The 19,995-nt window shown below is 34.1% G+C and overlaps 1 protein-coding gene across 8 annotated transcripts in view; it reads left to right on the plus strand.

The window, feature by feature from the left end:
- The window catches only part of HELZ (helicase with zinc finger), a 155,921-nt gene that overhangs the window by 51,672 nt on the left and 84,254 nt on the right, over positions 1–19,995 (plus strand). For all 8 annotated transcript variants that reach the window (XM_058561403.1, XM_058561408.1, XM_058561406.1 and 5 more), the window contains 4 exons: positions 332–629; positions 9,775–10,042; positions 17,989–18,322; positions 19,189–19,319. In XM_058561403.1, coding sequence (XP_058417386.1) covers positions 332–629; positions 9,775–10,042; positions 17,989–18,322; positions 19,189–19,319 — 1,031 coding nt within the window. The remainder of the gene's footprint in view (positions 1–331; positions 630–9,774; positions 10,043–17,988; positions 18,323–19,188; positions 19,320–19,995) is intronic.

Here is a 19,995-nt window from a genome sequence, read left to right on the forward strand (position 1 = left end):
ATACAGGGTGATAGCGTTTGCCACAATGAAAGATGAACATGGAATGAGCAGGGAGGCTAGTAATGTAACATAAATATATCATTTTTGAAAACTTCAGCTTTATTGAGGTATAATTGACATCATAAATATATCATTTTAACAACTGATTTTTTTTTTAACTTTTCTGAGTTTCTTCTTAAATGGCTTATGAACACAATTTATATTTTTAACATAGTATCTTAAAGCATGGGAAAGTAAAAATCCTTTATGGAAATATTTTCATTGAAGAGCCCACTTACAATTGGATTTTTCACCCCCTTGTACTCAATGAATTATTTTAACTTCCTTGTAGCCTGCAAGAATGCTGTATCGTGTAGCATTGCTTTATGATGCTCATCGTCCTCATTTTAGTATCATTGCAATATCTGCTGGAGATAGTACTACCCAGGTATCACAAGAAGTCCCAGAAAACTGTCAAGAATGGATAGGAGGAAAGATGGCCCAAAATGGATTAGATCATTACGTGTATAAAGTCGGGATAGCATTTAACACAGAAATATTTGGAACTTTTCGCCAAACCATAGTTTTCGACTTTGGATTGGAACCAGTACTCATGCAAAGAGTAATGATTGATGCAGCTTCTACAGAAGGTAATATTTAGACTTTTTTCCCCTGATACGATGTATTAAAAGGCACTATAATAGCAACATTAAAAGATATGTATTGGCCCCTAAATATTCCATGGATAGGGAGGGAATAATAAGGAAAAAAATCCCAAATTAATTGACTCAGTTACTGTGTAATGCAACTAGAATGGTTCACATTATACCCGGTTCTCTTTATATACAGTCATCAGGCAAAGCTTGCTGTGAGAATCCCCAAACTTCTATGAATAGATGATCAGGTCTGTTTTGTTCTACCAACTTCATTTTTAAAGTAAGATGATTTTAGCACAGTAAAACCTTTCAATGTTAGTTTGGGTAGAATATCATGTTAATAGTAATCGTGAATACACCTACAATGTCTATTTCCATGTCTAACTGACTGTCCAGTTAACTTTGCTGATATTAGTACATTATCTCTGAATGAAAGTCCTAAATATACGCTTTCATAAGTTGGTTTTGTGCATTCACTAGTGTAAAGGAGACCAATGCGCCTTTAATAGAATCTGTTCTGTATTCTTGGGAAGAGGTCCCGGTTTCAACATGTAAGCATCTACAGAAGATGATGAATTACTTTTTATGTTGTCATATTACTGCCTATGCCTAGATTTTATGCCAAGATCCAACAGGACAAGGAAAGGGCACATTAGACTACATTTCTTTAGTTCTTGGTTGGATTTATAGATGCTTTATGTAACAGACACTTCATATAGCAGAGCTGTGTGAAACTTGCTGTTTATTGACTATAACCATTTTGTGGAGGGTGTTTTTCACTATGTACCAGTGTCCCATTTATGAGAACCTAGAAGCTGTTTTTTTGGATTTTAGTTTTTGGACGTGATGAACCAGATGGAACTGGTTCTGTCTCCTTTTTTACTTTTACTAGCTGCTAGTAAGGTTAAAGCAACATTTGTGCCCAAATTGAACAATTAGGCATTACCTTCTTGTATATGTGCTAATATTATTACTCAGATTTCATTTTACCCTCATTTCTCACTTAACTTTGATCTCTTTTACCTGTTTTTATTCTGTTGTATTTTTGTCTTCTTACTACTCTTTAGAATCAAAATATGTTTATTCCCATAGCCAAATGGATATGATAATTGACAAAATAAAAATAATTGGTTTATATTTACTAGTAAAGGACTTAGTTGGCAAATGTTTTCTGTGAAAAGCCAGATAGTAAATATTTTAGGTGTTGCAGGGCAGATGGTCTCTGTTGCAATTACTCAGCTCTGCATTGTAGTGAGAAGGCAGCCATGGACAATATGTAAAGGAATGGGCATGACTGTGTTCCAATAAAACTTTGTTTTCAAAAACAAGAAGGGGCTGGATTTGTCTTGCATGCCATGGTTTGCCTACCCTACTAGTAAGGTGCTTTTAGAGACTAACTTAATAACTACTAGGAAGCATCCTTTTTAAATCGTAAGGAGATTTACATCATAAAGAGAGACCAATATGCATCCCCTACTCTCAAATAGAACTCTGAAAAGATGTTCTTGGCTTACTTGTGGGTCGTATTTTAAAAGTTTGCTTTTAGATTGGTGGTTTGTAACTCATGACCCATTTCCCGTAGAAATAGTTTGTGTTGTCAAGAATCTGTACTAGTTAATAGAAGCCTTTTTTTTTTTTTTTTTGGCTGAGGAAGATTAACCCTGAGCTAACATCTGTGCCAATCTCCCTCTACCTTATATGTGGGTCTAGGTGGCTGAATGGTGTAGGACTGTACCTGGGATCCCAACCTGTGAACCCTGGGCCGCCGAAGCAGAGCGTGCTGAACTTAATCACTATGCCATGGGGCTGGCCCCAATAAAAGCCTTTTTAATAATGTAAAATGTTAAACATCTGCAATAAAAAGTAAGAGAATGATACTATTAAAACAGATGATAATGACGGAAGGTGGTGATGAAGATGACTTCAGGGCACCCTCCTGGGCTTTAGAGATTGAGGGTACTTTGGCTACTTTTGCCTCAGATATGTGCTATTTTTCTAGTTGGAAAAAAGAGCAGCGGACAGACTTCAGAGTCAAATAGAATTGGGTTTGAATCCTGATTTTCTACTTATTTACCTGTGTGACACTGGCCAGAGTAGTTAACATCTCTGAGCTTTGTGTGGAAATGTCTGTAAAATGGGGCTAGTAATATCTGTCTTAGAGGATTATCGTGAGAACTAGAAATAAGCCTTGCATAATACCTGACCCACAGTAGGCATTTAGGTAAAGTAGCTATTGCTGTTATCATTAGCCATGATTAGGATAATTTCTGACTTACAAACAGAATGAAGAAAGTGGGAAGAGAGGAGGATTTTTTTTTTTAAATGAGGACTGAGACTAGGGTGTTAGCAGAGATGAAGAACTGAGTCATTAAGGCCACAGCACCTACAGGTCTTGGCAAGAGAATGCAGTAAAGCGAGTGGAAGAGAAGTTGTCCAAGATAACTGATTTTTTTTTTTTTCCTGAGGAAGATTAGCCCTGAGCTAACATCTATTACCAATCCTTCTCTTTTTGCTGAGGAAGATTGGCCCTGGGCTAACATCGTTGTCCATCTTCCTCTACTTTATATGGGATACTGCCACAGCATGGCTTGATAAGTGGTGCGTCTGTCCACACCTGAGATCTGAACCCACAAACCCTGGGCCACCGAAGCGGAGCACGTGAACTTAACTGCCATGCCGCCAGGCCAGCCCAATAACTGATATTTTGAGAGTGGTAACTGGAAGAAATAAAGAGTCTCATTTCTGATGTTTCTAATATATCAGTTTGAAAATATAATAAATTTTATATTTCATTCAGATATTGTAGAGGGAATTAATACAGACAAGGATATTCTCCCATTTGGAACCAATATGATACCTTTCCGCTTTTTTATAATACTGTATCCTTTTTTTTAGTGACCTCTTTGCAGTTTGGTATCTTTGCCTATTTTCCTTTAAACAGGTTTTACTTCTAAGTAGTTATGTTATGGAGAATAATTGAAAAAAATTAAGCATTTCCTTGAACTGATTTGGAAACATTAAAACAATGTCACATAGTGAAATTTGTTTTTCAAGGGCAGAGGAAAAATAAATATTACAAGAGAACAATATAAAATGTATAAAATGTGTTTTTTGATAGGAAATTTTGAACATTATAAAAATCTAGGTTTAGGCAAGCTAGATGTCATTTGGTTGACTTTTTTGGTCATTATTTAAATTAGCTGCCCTGTTGTGCTAATTTTTAGTTCTCTCTTTGTCTGGTATTTTCCCTATTCTTAAAATCAATATCATTGAATATCTTGATGTTTTTGTTAAGTTCTTAAAATTTTTATTGTTTGACTATATTTCAGTGTGACTAGGTACAGAGTCCTAACAGAATTTTGGAGAAATGAAAGCAGGATATAAACAGTGTAATATTTGCTTCCTGCTTCTCTCTTAGTGCTAGTTAGTGTTTTTTTTCCTTTTGAGGAAGATTGGCCCTGTGCTGACATCTGTTGCCAATCTTCCTCTTTTTCTTTTTTCTCCCCAAAGCCCCAGTACATAATTGTATACCATAGTTGTAGAGTTATAGCTCTGCTGTGTGGGACACACCTCAGCATGGCTTGATGAGCGGTGAATAGGTCCACGCCCAGGATCCGAACCGGGGAACCCCAGGCCACCGAAGCAGAACGCATGAATTTAACTGCTATGCCACCAGGCCGGCCCCCTAGTTAGTGTTTTTGATTATTACAGCAGAGTGCTTGTCAGCAAAAAAATTGAGGGCAAAGATTTGTTTATGTGAAATCACAATTTTATAAAACTTCTGAAACAGTAAAAATGTAAAATATCAGTCTCCTATTTGTATCTTTTCCTGGAATACTTGTGTGGATAACATTCAGAGACATTGAGAGCAAGAGAACTTCTTTGTTAAATTGATGACAATGTGACAGCTTGGCTAGTTTCACCTCCAGTCTCAGCAAATTCATTATTTGAGCTTTCTTGGCCTAGAATTGGGAGAAAAGTGTCATTCCAAGTACAAGTTGGCCAAATGCAGTTGGGAATTGGAGAGTTGAATTAGGTCTGGGCTTTATCATGTTTCCATACAGTTTTGATGATATTATAAATTATAATATAATTTGGTTTCTGCACACAAAAAAATGTAGTGATGGTGTGAAACTAGAATTCGAATGGGAAATATCTTTATATTTATCACTTCTTCCACCTGATTGGTTGTTCATTGTTTAAGCAAGTTTTTGTCCTTAAATTAATGCTGGGAACATGTATTTTTCTTCCACAAAGTTAGAAATTTAGACCATGCTGAACCACTTATTAGCTCAATGTTTCCAAAACTCTGTTCCACTGAAATTAGTTTTTATTAGTAATAATATTAATACTAGGTAAAGAGTTCCATGTACAAATACGTTTGGAAATGGTGCATGCTTTATTTTCCTCTTAGAGATTCACAGTGCACCTCAATAATTAAAGGCTCAGTGTCTGTCAAACTGACTTGATCATGGAACTTAGTTACATTAGTGCGTTACTCCTTGAAATGTAAAATCAAGTTACACAGCAGACATTTATTTTTCTAATTCATTGTTCAGTATTGACCTAAAAATCCTGCTTACTTTAGTTAATTTAAATTTGAACTGTGGAAAAACCCCACAGGTTTTTTTTGTCATTGTTTTCATGATCTCTTAAGCATCCAAACCTTTTCTATTTGCGAGCTATGAATGAATTTTTTTTCTCTAATCGTTATATGGCAATCCTGCAAACTGTTCAGGAAATATGTATAACTTTAACTTTGCTTTTTTCAGTATTTTTGCTTTGTTGGTGAGATTCAAGTTCAGAAAAAGACACTATATATACTAATAATTTTTTTTGAATTAAAGGTGTGCCTCTCAAAAATGTGTGGCAAAAGACATCTACAAAAGAGTGAAGGTAGTGAGTTTTCCCCTTGCTAGAAAACAGACTGCATTGTACACTTTACACCACAACTTTGAGTAATGGAAAATTTTTGCTTGGCAAAGTTGATTTGGAATTCTACTTTGAATATCTGGAAGCTACATGTTGAAAATTAGTTCTTATATTTAAATTTGAAAACTTGATATTGCACATTTCTTTACTTTGAGTCTGGCAGCATATGTTAACATTAACATTGAAATTTAATATGGCTTAAAAATTATCTCCAGTCGCCAAAGTTGTTGATAAATTAAGGACATGTTATATATGTTAAATATATAATATTTTATATTATGTGATCAGACAAGTAATAGAAAAACAGATTTTAAAAATAGCATATTTGTCAATAAAAGATAAATGTAACTGAGTAGAAGCATATAAAAAGTATGAGGTACTCCTGTGCTGTTTTAACTTGTTATTAGCCTTGTTAAGAGATGAAAAATAGGGACAGACAACATGGATGAGCTAAGAGATGTTCATTTTGCTTCTATATAGCAGTTTTGGTGAAAGGAACGATGTTGAAATGGATTGCTGAAATGGTAGTTTGGGATTACTTTTGGATTTTATTTTATTGTTAGTTTGGGTAGTCAAGATTTGTAAAGCTGCACACCAAAATGTTTCCTAAGGAAGAATGTGGTATCTGATTTTGGAGTTAGAAATCATTTCATCTCAGTCTCTTTAAGGCCTAGATAAATATAGCTGTTTTTGATGAATTCCATATTTAACATGTAATTTATTGCATGCCTCTTCTGTGTCAGCCCTTGTTCTGGGTACGTAGAACACTGGATTCTTTTTTCTCCTTACTTGCTTCTTACGTACTTCTCAGGTTCTGTTAAGGATAATTTTCAAGTCTGCTGTACTACATACTTCAAGACAAAACAAACCAACCCTTTGGATGCTTTATTAGAATAGTAACTATGTGGCTGAAACAAGAGCACTACTGTTCTCAGTGATCAGAGGTGCAAGGAAGTTAGGAAGGGTATCTTGTGTCAGCCCGATTATTCCAACCTTGAATTCTATTTTTGACAGTAGCAGCTCTTCCCTTATGTTATCTTCAAAAAATTAAGTGTATTCTAATTATCTTTAACTTTTTATTATGAATTTCTCTTAAAATATATTTATAACTTCTGCCTACCACGTCTTAGGGTAACAAATTCCATAGGTTTATAGTTGATGTCAGGTTTGCTTTGAGATTTATTATTGTAGGAGTTGGTGAATAAGTCAGTGTTAAACTCTTCCTACGTGGTTTTATGACGGTTGATCCTAACTGGTTCCCGTTTCATTTTTCCATAGTGTTTTTCATTTTAGCCTAATCTAGGTTGAAGAAAAGTGCTTACCAAGGATGAACTGGCTCAGGCTGCCCTGAGTAGTACATATGTCTGGTTTAGATGTTAGCAGATATGCATGTGCCGCAGGTGGGGGTGAAATGAGCCCCAGTAGTAAAGTCCAGTGTCCCCATGGGGAACCTCGTCTCCCTCCTCTATTTAAAGAGGAACCGTCAAGACCTGATGACCTTTAAGCACTATACGTTAGGTGGGTAATTGAACAGGTTTAATAAGCTGCTTCTTACAAGTGAGAGGATTGGAGGCAGGAGTTTGTCTCAAGTTCAGTCAGATGAAGTAGGGAAAGAGACGTGGTTTTTGCAAAATATATCCATAGTCGTCACTGGCCACAGTGCATTTTTGACATCTGACTTAATGACTGAGATCAGTAGTTTGTAGACTTTTTGATGCTGGCACATATGAATTTTTTTCAAGATTCTTCTTTCTGTTCCCCTAGCTCTCCCCTCCTTTTTACTGTGGTTATAGTCATTAAAAAAAATAAATGCAATAAAATTTGACATTGGGAATTGTTTTGAAATTGTTATGCTTGAAGACACTAATTTAATAAATAAATTTAATAAAATCAGGGTGGGAATCATAGTACTACATAGATAAAATGAGAAAAACAAATACTATTTCTCATGCCACTTTTCCAAAAAGCCTTGAATACTTCCAGCCCAGAGTAGAAAGACTTTCTGTATATTTGCTTTGCATATTAAATAGGTGATACAAAAAGCATTTTCAAAGAAAAGCTATACAGTTTTAGGTTTGTTGTTATCCCGGTTATCAGTTAGGAATAACAAGTGACTTTTTAAAGAATATAAACATAATATTGATCTATGCATAGTCTGAATCAATTTCTTTTTTAAAATAAAATTATGAAATATAATTCCCCCACCCCCAAAGAGTAGTTAGACATCCTTTTATAACATATTAGTAAATTCTTCAGTATTATGGAGAGTTTATTTATTTATTTATTTATTTATTTTTAAAGAACTGGTTATTTGGTTTGTTACTATACCATTGCTATTTCTCTTTTTGACTTTTGAATTAAAGAAGATAATTATGTACATCCTTGGTATTTTGATGATAATTAGCATTTGATCTTTAGTGATGGTATAGTATGTTTTAGGAATGTTGGAATTTGTATAATTTAAATATTTTTTTGTAGCCATGATCTAATGAATGTGTAGGCAGGACCCAATTTTTAGAGTGATTTATGAAGAAAAGGTGATTAGTTTACCTTATGAAACTTCTACTTGTGAGGCCATTGCAAAAATAGACCATCATCATCTTATCCAGAGTATTTTAAAAATGTAAATTTTTAATAAGCAGACAATCTTTATATCTTGATGATTATAGTTGCATTTATGTTGCCATTTGAGAAATAATAAAACTGGCATGTAAAAATGCTTTTTCAAGGAGCAAGGGTTAGAAATTAGGGCCTTTATTTTATTTTATTCTTGTACGTTTTTACATTTAAATTAGGGCCTTTATATTTTAACCTTTATTAAGGTATTAGAATAAGCTATTTTCTAATATCAAGAAATTTTTCTTGGTGGATAAAGTTTATAATTTATATGTACCATTTAAATGTAGCAAAATCTCTCACTAAGCAAGACTTGGCAATTATGCATTATGCTCTCATTTCACAGATAATACAAGCTAATTTGTCTTTGTACTTTGGAGACTAACTGATCTCTGTTTAAACTTTTTTTTTTGGTGAGAAAGGTTAGCCCTGAGCTAACATCTGTTGCCAATCCTCCTCTTTTTGGTGAGAAGGATTGGCCCTGGGCTACCGTCCGTGCCCATCTTCCTCCACTTTATATGTGGAACGCCTGCCACAGCATGGCTTGATAAGCGGTGCGTCAGTCCAGGCCTGGAATCCGAACCTGCAAACCCCTGGCTGATGCGGAATGCGTGAACTTAACCGCTACGCCACCGGGCCACCCCTGTTTAAACTTTTTATTATTTCATCCTAAAATTTTAACTTGTGTTGTGAAACCATCTTTCCAATTATGTATATTGAAACAGGATCTTGGCCTGATGTAATGTTAAGCAGCTTTTTTTTCTTTCTTTCTGTTAAGTTTCGTATTTATAGGTGTATATATGTTACACCCAATGGAAAAGTAGTATGCACTGCAGATAGAGTGAGCTTACCAGTGCTCAGATTTATGTTCGATGTATTTCACCCTTTGCTGGTATTATGCTATATTTCTTTTTTCAGAGATGTCAGAACTTGAACAGTCATTTTCATACTGTGCCCTACTTACAGTATAATTTAACTGAGGCTAAACTGGATTTTTCCGAAATGGCATTTGAATGGTACATCGTATTACATTTTAATGTGGAATTAGCAGTGTTTTACGTGAATATTTTTGAAAAGATTTTTGTTTGTCTTAAGTTGACTTTCAGAGAGTTGCACTGTGCTTTACTGCACAGGAAAAGATTGAACCTTTCACAGTTTTCTGCTCTTCTCTTTCAGTAATGGGGCAGGTATTGGTAGTAGGAAGAGAAAAATGATTATTGCCTGATAGATTTTGTCTTAAGAGGAATTTATCACATCTCCTCCCAGATCAGATTTTTCTTGACTGTAGAGTTAAGTTCTAAATGCTAATCGGTATTTTTAAAATGTTAATAACTATTTCTGGTATGTCCTAGCTTGATGTAAAAATAAGGTGTTTTTTACATGGATTCCTATTTATGTTATTTTGTTAAGCTAGACAAAAAAATATTTCTGATTTGGGAAAAATAGTCTGTCAAATAGGTTTTGTATTGTTTTTATTTTTTAAAGAATTTTAGCTCTAGCAGATACAGTTCTCTTACCAAAATGTACAGTATATTATTTGAGAATTTTAATGTTGTGTTCCTTTATAAATGTGTTTTTTCTTTCCATTTAGATCTTGAATACCTGATGCATGCAAAACAACAGTTAGTAACCACAGCTAAGCGTTGGGATTCTTCTTCTAAGACTATTATAGAGTTTGAACCTAATGAAACTACTGATTTGGAGAAGAGCCTTCTTATCAGATACCAAATTCCTCTCTCTGCTGACCAGCTATTTACTCAGTCCGTTTTAGACAAATCATTGACCAAGACCAACTATCAGTCACGATTGCATGACCTTCTTTATATTGAGGAGATAGCCCAGTATAAAGAAGTTAGCAAGTAAGTTACTTTAGAAATACTTCTCTGTTTTTTTTTCTCTAATCTCTCCTTTGGGTGGTGTTTTTCATTTTTAAAATGGAGGTGTGCCTAAGTAGAGATAGGTAGTAAAATGGCTGTGATTCAATAGCTGTTATTCAGTAGCTGTATATCAGCTACTTAAGGCAAGAACTGTGTCCTGCTCATCTTGGCATCCCTAGTGTTTAGCACCTAGTTCATTTCCACAAGACTCTGCCACGTTCTGGGAGTATAAATGTGTGGTTCTTGCTCTTCTAGAGGTTTCTGTTAATGTTAGTCAAAGCAAGCACTCAATGAATATTTGTTGAGGAAATGTACAAAAACTGAGAGACTACATATTTTGAAAAGTAATTTCAAGAATGAAACGATTTAAATCTTCAAGAAAACTTTTATAGTAATAAAATACCTTTATAGCAGTTTATAAATGCTTTAACATATATTACATTTTCTCCATATGCCACAGGTTAAGACCAAAAGCTTATTTGCATCATTATAGGAAAAGTAATCTTAGAAATGAAAGTTTGGGTGAAGGAAGATATTAATGAAATAGTTGTTATATTTGGTCATAGGATTCTACTTTTTAGATAAAATGGGAACGAGCCTTAAAAGTTGAACCACAGTTATGTGACATGAATACATTTTTATAAGTAGTTTTCCCTTTAAATACAGCCTAACTGACACATTTTTCTTTTCCAAGCTGCCTTATTGGTACCTTATCATTAATATTATTAGTAGACACCAAATACTCATTAAGGGATATATTCAGTAAAGGAAAAGTGAAAACTTAAAGATACCTTGTATTACTCTATTTATAGATTACATGTGATCTAACTTTTGGAAAGTATCTGATTTCAAATTAAATATATGTAAAATTTACAAAGTTAGAGTATAATTCATTTTTCTTTACTCTGAGACTTTAAGTCATCATGGCCCATTGACAGTCTCTTAAAGACTTTTACTGATCGTGTCTAATGAAATGGCCAGTTATTAAGTAACAAGGACAGTGGCTTGTGTCATGTACATTATTCACATTATCAGTATTCTTGTAATGTATATTATTTACATTATCATAGATTCCTTTCCCTTAGGAAAGAACAGTATGATAAATCATAAATATTGGGATGAAATAGAGTTTAAAAGCTTAGCAGTATCTAAGAGACTGTTTTGGAATACTATACCAGAAATTCAGAAAAAATTATGTATTAACTTATATTTGTTTAATATTTTATTAAAGCTTGTAAATCATTCCATATACATTACCTTAGAATTTATAACTAAAGGCCAATAAGTTTATGGATTATTATTTAAAAAATAATCTTTGAAAATGGAAATTTATCTGAATGGAAAAAAGCATAAACTCTACAAAATTGTGGAGGTCAGATTTAGTGGATGAAAGTTTACTCCAAGAGCACCTTGCAAAGGCGTCTAAAGGTAGTATAAGAGAGGCTTGAAAATATCTGCACTATGAGATGAGCACTGGTAGCAAACTAAGCTGGTATGATATTTCTGGAGGGCAATTTGGCAGTTTGTATTCAGAGTCTTTAGAAAGTTTGAACCTTTTGGTGTAATTCTGCTTATGAGGAATCATCTTGAAGAAATAACCAGAGGTGACAATAAAGATGTCTGTACACAAATGTCTTTCAAAGAGTAGTGAAGAATAAGTTAAGTAAATTATGATATAGCCATATGATCAAATATTATATAACTATTGAAATTATGTTCTTGAAGAATTTTTAATACAGTGAAGATGCTCATGATAGAATATTAAGGGGAAATATGCTAGTTATGAAACCTTATCCATTGCAATTCTAATTTTGTATGTATGTATATACACACACTTATGTATATATTTGCATATAAAAATATCGGAGAGAGTTAAAACAAAGTGTTCTGGTTGGTGGAAATATAGGTGATTTTTATGTTCTAATATATAGTTTTCTCTATTTTCAAAATGTTCTACAGTGACCACTTATTATTATTATATAATTATTATTATAAGAAAAAACAAAGAAATAGAAAGGAAACTAGTGCATTATCAGTTGCAACACTTGATGATCATGATATGAAATTGCCCTTAGATATGAAAATAAAAATAGTGGTAAGACAGAATGTAGAGAGTGTGGTAAGACAGTGTATAGTCTTTTCATAGGAACATTTGAGCTTTCTCTGTTTTTTAAATTAAAATTAGATAGTTTTTGACTCAAATAGGTATATCTACTAACTGAATATAAATCTGTAGGATCACTTTTGATGTGTTATATATGCCAACTTCACAAGAGTTTTGAAGGATCTTAAAGAGAGAAATGAGGGGCCGGCTCGGTGGCGCAAGCGGTTAAGTGCGCGCGCTCCGCTTTGTCGGCCTGGGGTTCGCAGGTTCGGATCCCGGGCGTGCAGTGACGCGCTGCTTGTCAAGCCACCCTGTGGCGGCGTCCCATATAAAGCAGAGGAAGATGGGCACGGATGTTAGCTCAGGGCCAGTCTTCCTCAGCCAAAAAAAAAAAGTGGGGGGGGAGGATTGGCATTAGACATTAGCTCAGGGCTGATCTTCCTCTCACACACACACACAAAAGATAGAAATGAGAATTTATTGCTACATGTCTAAGATGACAAGTAGATAGTTACTGTGTCAGAGAATTCTGGAAAATTTCCAGTGATTCTCTCCCCCAAAGGTAATCCTGGATGTGAAGGCTGGTAAATTACACTTCTGAATTTGGCAGGCTTGTAAAATTTAGTGAAGTCCAATGTAGAATTGGTGCACATAGAAAGAAGCAAATCCTATTAGTTATTAGATAGAGTTCTCAGAGGACATCTGTAAGCAGGTAGACAAGGGACAAATAATGGACATAAATTGTAAGGATTTCCAAAGATCTTTGACAAAGTTTTGTGCAGTGCTTAAAAAGCAATTTATTTTCCATTTTCTCCTTCTTTACCCTTAAACTTAATATTTATACGCATTTTAATGTTGCCTTGAATTTAGTTCACATTTGATTGTTAATTCTTTAAGCACAAATAGCGTAACAGATATATTAAAAAAACGGATTTGGAGGAGGTCTGTATGCAACTACTAAACTATGCTCTAGCATAAGGATCATCAAACTTTCTGTAAAGGGCCAGGGAGTAAATATTTCAGGCTTTGTGGACTCCATACAGTCTTTGTTGCATGTCTTCTTTGTTTTGTTTTGTTTTTTTATTTTTGTAGAAACCACTCTTAGTCAAGGGCTGTACAAAAACAGGCTGAAGGTTGGATTTGACCCTTGGGCCATACTCTAGTGTGTCTGATTGGGTCCTTTTGCTTGTCTCTTTAGTCAATACCGGTCATCAAAGCAAACCCGTCACCATTAGAATGGTGAAGAATGTTTTGTTGTGGCTTGAGACCCATTTAAAGCCAGAAGACAATGGTGTGGGTAAATGGACTCATCCCTTTAAATGACTTGAATGTGTATTGACAGTAATAATGTATTCTGTATGCACTGAAATGTGCCTCTTTGAGACATTGTAGTCAGACCTACCACACAATTGATAGGATATTTCCCAAGGTCTAGAGAATGTGTTGGTCATTTGTGAACTTTGACAATTTAAGCAGAATATTACTAATCATGAAAGTAGCATCAAGGAAATTCATACTGGTTTCTTACATTTTAATTATAAAGATTGGACTATACTTTTACACGGTCGCCTCAGCATTCCTTCCTTGAAAATAGATTGAATGAAGTCTTTCAAGATTAGACAAAATGTATTTTGGCTGGATGCTGGATTTAGTAATCCAGTTTATCTTTTTTTCTTTTTTAAAGAGATGATTTTTCAAAGCAGTCGAGAAATTAAGATTTCTTTTCATGTTAAGTTTTAGTTTGAGATGTGTGGAGGTGGTAAGGATAATATTGCATTTCATTTAAGTTTTAGAATATGCTTCTGAGTTCTTTCAAGATTTTCTTTTTAAAACTTCTTGTCCTCAGCTACATGTTGATATTCATTCAGTAACGATTCTACCTTGAAGTGAAATCTGTTTGATTCTAAGATACACATTTTCAAAAGAAATTGACTTTGGCTGAAGCTATTATGTCCATTAAACTGTGTAGTGGTGTGCCTGATCAGGTTGTTGTGGCTTCTCAACACTAACAGCCGGCATGGCAGGCTAGTATGTGGGTGCACATTTCATCAGTAAGATGGGTGAGGCCTCTATTGATTATACCTCGGTTCTGTTGCTCTGCTCAATAAACCCAGTATTGGCTTACTACCTTGGTTGATTTTTGTTGTCGTTCATTGAGGCAGAAATTGCATGAAGTGAAATTCACTGTATAACTTTGAAATTTTTTTAAAGTTACACTCAGGAGATATAACTATTTTGCTAAGATTGATAGAGCTGTATTTCTTTTAGCTAGAAGTGTGGTTTTAAATTGGTTGAAAATTTGGTTGGCTACTATTCTGCCATTCCCCAAAAGATTAGGAATTATATAAGCTTTAAGGTTGATTTCAAAATGTGGCATGCAACAATGGAAAGATGGTTTTTCTTTTTATTAAAAAGTATCTTTGTTAATTGTAGTATATATTTTGTATTTTAGGTATTTCTGAGTTATTAAATCTCAAAAATGCATATTATTTTAAATACCTAAGAAAGCTTACTAATGTCATTTTAGTTTTAGCCTGTTAATCTTTTAGAAAAATTAAATATTAGTAGCTGTAACTTCTGCTAGAAGGTCTATAATGTCTGCATCTTGAACGTATGATGACTCGTCTGTGGGCAAAGCTGTATTTCTTAGTACTTTTATTTTCTAGTGCCTTTACCTCAAGAGTTTTGTTGCAAGGCACAACTAAATGTCACAAGAGGATTCTCTTATTGCTTTAAAACTGAGATTAATTTTTCATGCTGCTAAATTGTGATCAAGTGTTTTGAGATGGCAGATGCTAAAGTAGATGTAACAGTAAAACTTTAATACATTGCCCAAGTTAGTTGAGAAAATATTAAAAATTTCAAGAATTTGTTAGGAAATAATATAAAGTAGTTGAAATGGGAATATGGTGCCTGGAAAAAATCAGATTATTACAAAAATGTAAAATTAATTCAATGAACAAAATTTATTGTGTATTCAAAGTATTAGGTTCTAGGCTGGTCACTGCTGATTCTAAGGCAAACAAGTTATGTTTCCTTGTTCCAGTAGTGGAGACAGACCTATAAATATAGGGCTCTGATACTGTTTGATGAGCACTGTGATAAGAGGAATGCACAGGGCCCCACAGGAGAGGCACCTACCCCACATTAGTGGGGAGAAGGAGGATAGTCAAGTCTGCTTTGGGGACCAGATGGTATTTAAGCTGAATTTTGAAAAAACGGGTAGAATTGTCAGGTGAAGAAATAGGACAAAGGTATTTAGTTAGAAGAAACAGGATATGAGAATAAGAGCATAGAGTTTTGGGGGAAGCTGCAAGTTGGTCATCGTAGTTGAAATGGAGGGTGTGTGTGTAGTGCAATGGGGTGGTGAGAGAGAAAGCTGTTTAAACCTTACCCTCAGAGCTATAGGAATCTGCTTATCATCAGACTTGCATTTTACAAAGATCCTCTGGTGTTGCTTTGGAGAATAGATTTGAAGCCAGAAGCCATGTTAGGAGTTTGTTATAGTAATACAAGTTAAAAATGTTGAGATGCAGATAAATCAGGAGGGAGAGGACCTAACAGGGCTTGGTGATTGTACGATGGGGGAATGAAGGTTGGTGAGAGAGGCAAGGTCAAGGATAACTTGGTTTCTGGCTTAGACACCTAGCTGGATGATAAATGCCATTACCTAAGTTGTATAATACACCAGAGGATTGCTTTGAATGATATATGGGGAGGTCAGATGGTGTTTCTGTTTTGCTTGTACTGAATTCGACGAGTATATAAGCCAGGGTGTCTTGGCAGTTGGGTTTACAGCCCTGAGCTGAGAGATCTAGGAGAGGGTGACCTCACCTAGTGAGAACGTACAGAGTAAGAAGAAGGCAGGGTGAACTTTTAGAAGGTGGGTGGTGCTTAGATGAAAGATAGAGGAGCAGCTAGAAAGGTAGGAAGAAAACTAGGAGTATGACTTTACAGAATTCAGTGGAAGAGGGTGTTTAAAGAAAGTGGAAAGTGGTTGCAAAGTAAAAAAGAAGAAAGATCAGAAAACTGTACATCAAAGTTAGCAACAAAGAGGTCATTTGTGAATGAAGAATGCACTATAAGAAATCTCTTTTCTCTGAGAAAGTTTTTAATGACCTCAAATCTCACTTATATGCATAGTAAAAGAGAGGTAAAAGTTTAACTTCATTTGAAAAAGCATGAATAACTTAAGAGTTCCTGTTCTTTTTTAAAACATATTTTATTTAAAAAAAAAAACAGGAGAACATAGATTGTATGTAAACTGGGGAGTGTCGTACTTTTGTTTCATTTTCATCTTAAGACATTTTTAAGAATCCTTATGCACATTCTAGTCTTTAAAGAGTCACACATAACTAGATGACATGCAGTCTGTACTTCTTTAAATTATCATCCTACTTTTCCAGTTTGGAAATCACATTTCACATTATCATTACATTTCTAGTGAAATGTGCATAGAGAATGAGAGAAATATAATGTGATTTTTAATAATTCCACATATCATATATATGTGTATGTATACACATATGTATCACATATATATACACATATACACACATACATATATATGGCAAATACTGCTAGAATTCATTTGATTCTCATGTAAGCCACATTATTAAATATTAACTTTAGTATGTATTTACAGATCTTTTTGGATCCTTAAGTGTTCTATTGTAAATGTATTTCTGTAAAAATCTTCCTCTATCTTTATGATTTTCTAACTTTAAAGTATATAAATGGACATTCAAAATTTTAATATAGTGTTTTAATTAGATTTGGTTGCCTAATATAGTAAGCAATACAAAGGTTTCCATTAAAGAAATTTATAATGTTTTAAGTAAGGTTTTTTCTTTTCCCCTAAGAATTTATAAGACGTTCTTGACATCATGTGTACAAAAGATTTGAAAAGAAAACAGTGCAGCAGTACCATTAAAAAGTAGCCTTTTCTGCAAATGGATATATAGATTTTAAAACAATTTAATGTTTGCATTCAAATTTTCCACACCTTTTAAGAAAATGTTCCCATTCTTACCCTTTCGTCTTTTCTCTTATTGCACCATTTTAGAACGGCAAAGAAGAGCTGTCAATTAGTTCAAATCTTTCCTTCACTCTGTTTTTCTTGCCTGTGTAAATTAATCTTGATTCTCTGTGCTTCTTTCACACACATTTCTCTCTCATGCTCACATGTACATGTGGAAGTGTGAGTGACTGCACCAACCATTAGCTAATAAGATAGCTTTTAACTTCTCTTTCCATAGTTCCTGCATGAGATCTGCCTCGATGTAGCCATGAACAGAAATTTATTCTGGATGTTATTCATTAACAGTATTGAAAGAGAAATTTTATGGTTAGAATCTTTTGGTAAGGTCTCACTTGGAAAACATCAGTTTAATAAAAGTCCATTGTAGTTTCAATGCAGTGCATTTCTTTCTGGTTTTAAGTGATTTTAAAGTCTTACGTGTCTGTCCCAGTGGTGTGTTCAAACAGACTTTCATCTTAATTAATACATAATATTTCGTTTTATTAAAAAATCTTACTTCATTTTAAATGCTCAGACTTAAAAATATGTGTATTCTTCAACACAACTAAGTATGCATCTGTATATAACTTGCATGAAAGTGTATTCACTTTAAAAAAATGTTTTGTAGTTTCTAGCTTGGATTAAAGGCAGAAAGACAGTATATAGTTTGTTGCTCAATGGAGTGGAATTGATAATAAAGTTTTAATTTTTTGTATGTTTATATTTGATTTGTTTTGTTTTACTCTTCTAGATTTTATGATTTTGATGTAAAATATTCAAAATCATTTTCTACTTCTGATTTAGGTTCAACCTTAAAGTGCAATTGCAGATTCTAGCAAGCTTCATGCTCACTGGAGTTTCTGGAGGTGCAAAGTATGCTCAGAATGGACAACTTTTTGGTCGCTTTAAGCTTACTAAAACACTTTCTGAAGATACTTTGGCTGGACGACTGGTGATGACCAAAGTCAATGCTGTTTATTTATTACCAGTCCCTAAAGAGAAGTTAGTACAGACCCAGGGAACCAAAGAGAAGGTTTATGAAGCTACTATTGAAGAGAAAACAAAAGAATATATATTTTTAAGGATATCCAGGGAATGCTGTGAAGAACTTAATCTTCGACCTGATTATGACACACAGGTATGTTTTGAAGTATGGCAACTTAACTGTGGTTGTCTGTAGCCTACTTGTCAGCTGATATTCTTCTTCTGGTTTGGTTTTCCTTTTCTGCCATAACCAGAAGTGCAGTTGACTTTGAAGTGTTGCACTGGTGGGTGGAGAATTGGACCTCTGGTAACTCTTAGAGAAAATTGATTCTCTTTGATCTAAGTAACATCTAAAATGTTCCAGTTTTATACAGGGTCAAGCTTTCTGATTAGAGTTTTAAATCAACAAAGGAAGAACAGATTAAAAGAAACTAAGCTACATCCTGGGGACAGTTGTCATCTGAAATTGTATTTGCTCCTGTTCTCTTTATCTTTATGGATTTTTAGGTGAACTGTGTGTTCAATCTGCCATATTTACCTGGAAAGCTAATCTTTTTTCTTTTTAAACATAAAATTTGGTGAATATTATTCATTCATAGTAAATTGATTCAGTGTCGTAGGCCTGGTTTTTATCACTTGAGAGGTGCTGTTTCACAGATGTTCTGTTGATTTTATCAGATATATTCTTCATAGGAATGGTGGAATCAGATAACTTTTATTTAGAGGTTAAGTAATTTACAAGTACCTCAGTTTCTTTAGATGTAAAACAAAGTTAGTTCTAGCATGTACAACGTTGGTACTATTGAGTGAAGTAATCTATGAGGTGCATATTACAGTGCCTGGTACTAAATAAACAAAGCAAATATTAGCCATAATAATTATTGTTAGAATATGATTATACTTTAGAAGAATCTCTAAACTTGGCCCCCCTAAAGGTTATCTCCACAGAGTTTTCTAACAAGCTGTAAGCATTGGTTTGCTTTAATGCTTTAAAAAAATTTTTTTTATTTTATATTTCAGGTTGAACTTCAGTTTCAATTAAATCGATTACCCCTCTGTGAAATGCATTATGCACTAGACAGGATCAAGGACAATGGGGTTTTATTTCCAGACATCACTATGACTCCAACTATACCTTGGAGTCCTAACAGGTAAAGAGAGAGATATCTCATTAAAAGAAGTTATGTTAATGTTAAATTGAATATCTGTATCAAATAACTCAAACATAGTTTTGTTAAGAATGTTTGCCTATATTCTTCAGGAGACATGTTATTAGTTGAGAAAGGAGAGTAAAAGAACCCTTTGAATGAAACATTTGAGGTTCATCATGTATTTTCTTCACTTTCCCTCAGTCTAAATGAGTGCTTTTCTCAACAGCCTTAATTTGATAGGATGCCAAGCAGTTTAGGAATATTTCTGAGTAGAAGTTGAATGGGAAAATTAGAACCTTTCTAAAGTGGTTCAAATAGTTAATTTAAAATAATTTTTGAGTATAGAAGACATTTTTATAATTTAGGAAAATGGAGAAAGTACCATAGAAGATACTACTTCAGAAACTGCTCTCAAGTTAATGGTTGTGTAAATATTTTTCTGCTTAAATTCTCTTTGGCACGTCTTTACATGGAATTAAATATACTTCTGTTTTGTTTCCAGACTAACAGCAGTGATAGCTGTATGACTGCATCTTTCTTTTCATCCTTTGACTGGGTTTTATCCTTTTGGTCCCTGCTGATGCTCAGCTCACTTCACTTTTTAAGAAAAATCTCACAGCTCTACACAATAGAAGTTCATTTATCCCTTGTGTCAATCCAATCATGTTAGGGTAGC

Source organism: Diceros bicornis, chromosome 18, assembly GCF_020826845.1.
Source record: "Diceros bicornis minor isolate mBicDic1 chromosome 18, mDicBic1.mat.cur, whole genome shotgun sequence".
In the NCBI taxonomy this organism is placed as follows: Eukaryota; Metazoa; Chordata; class Mammalia; order Perissodactyla; family Rhinocerotidae; genus Diceros; species Diceros bicornis.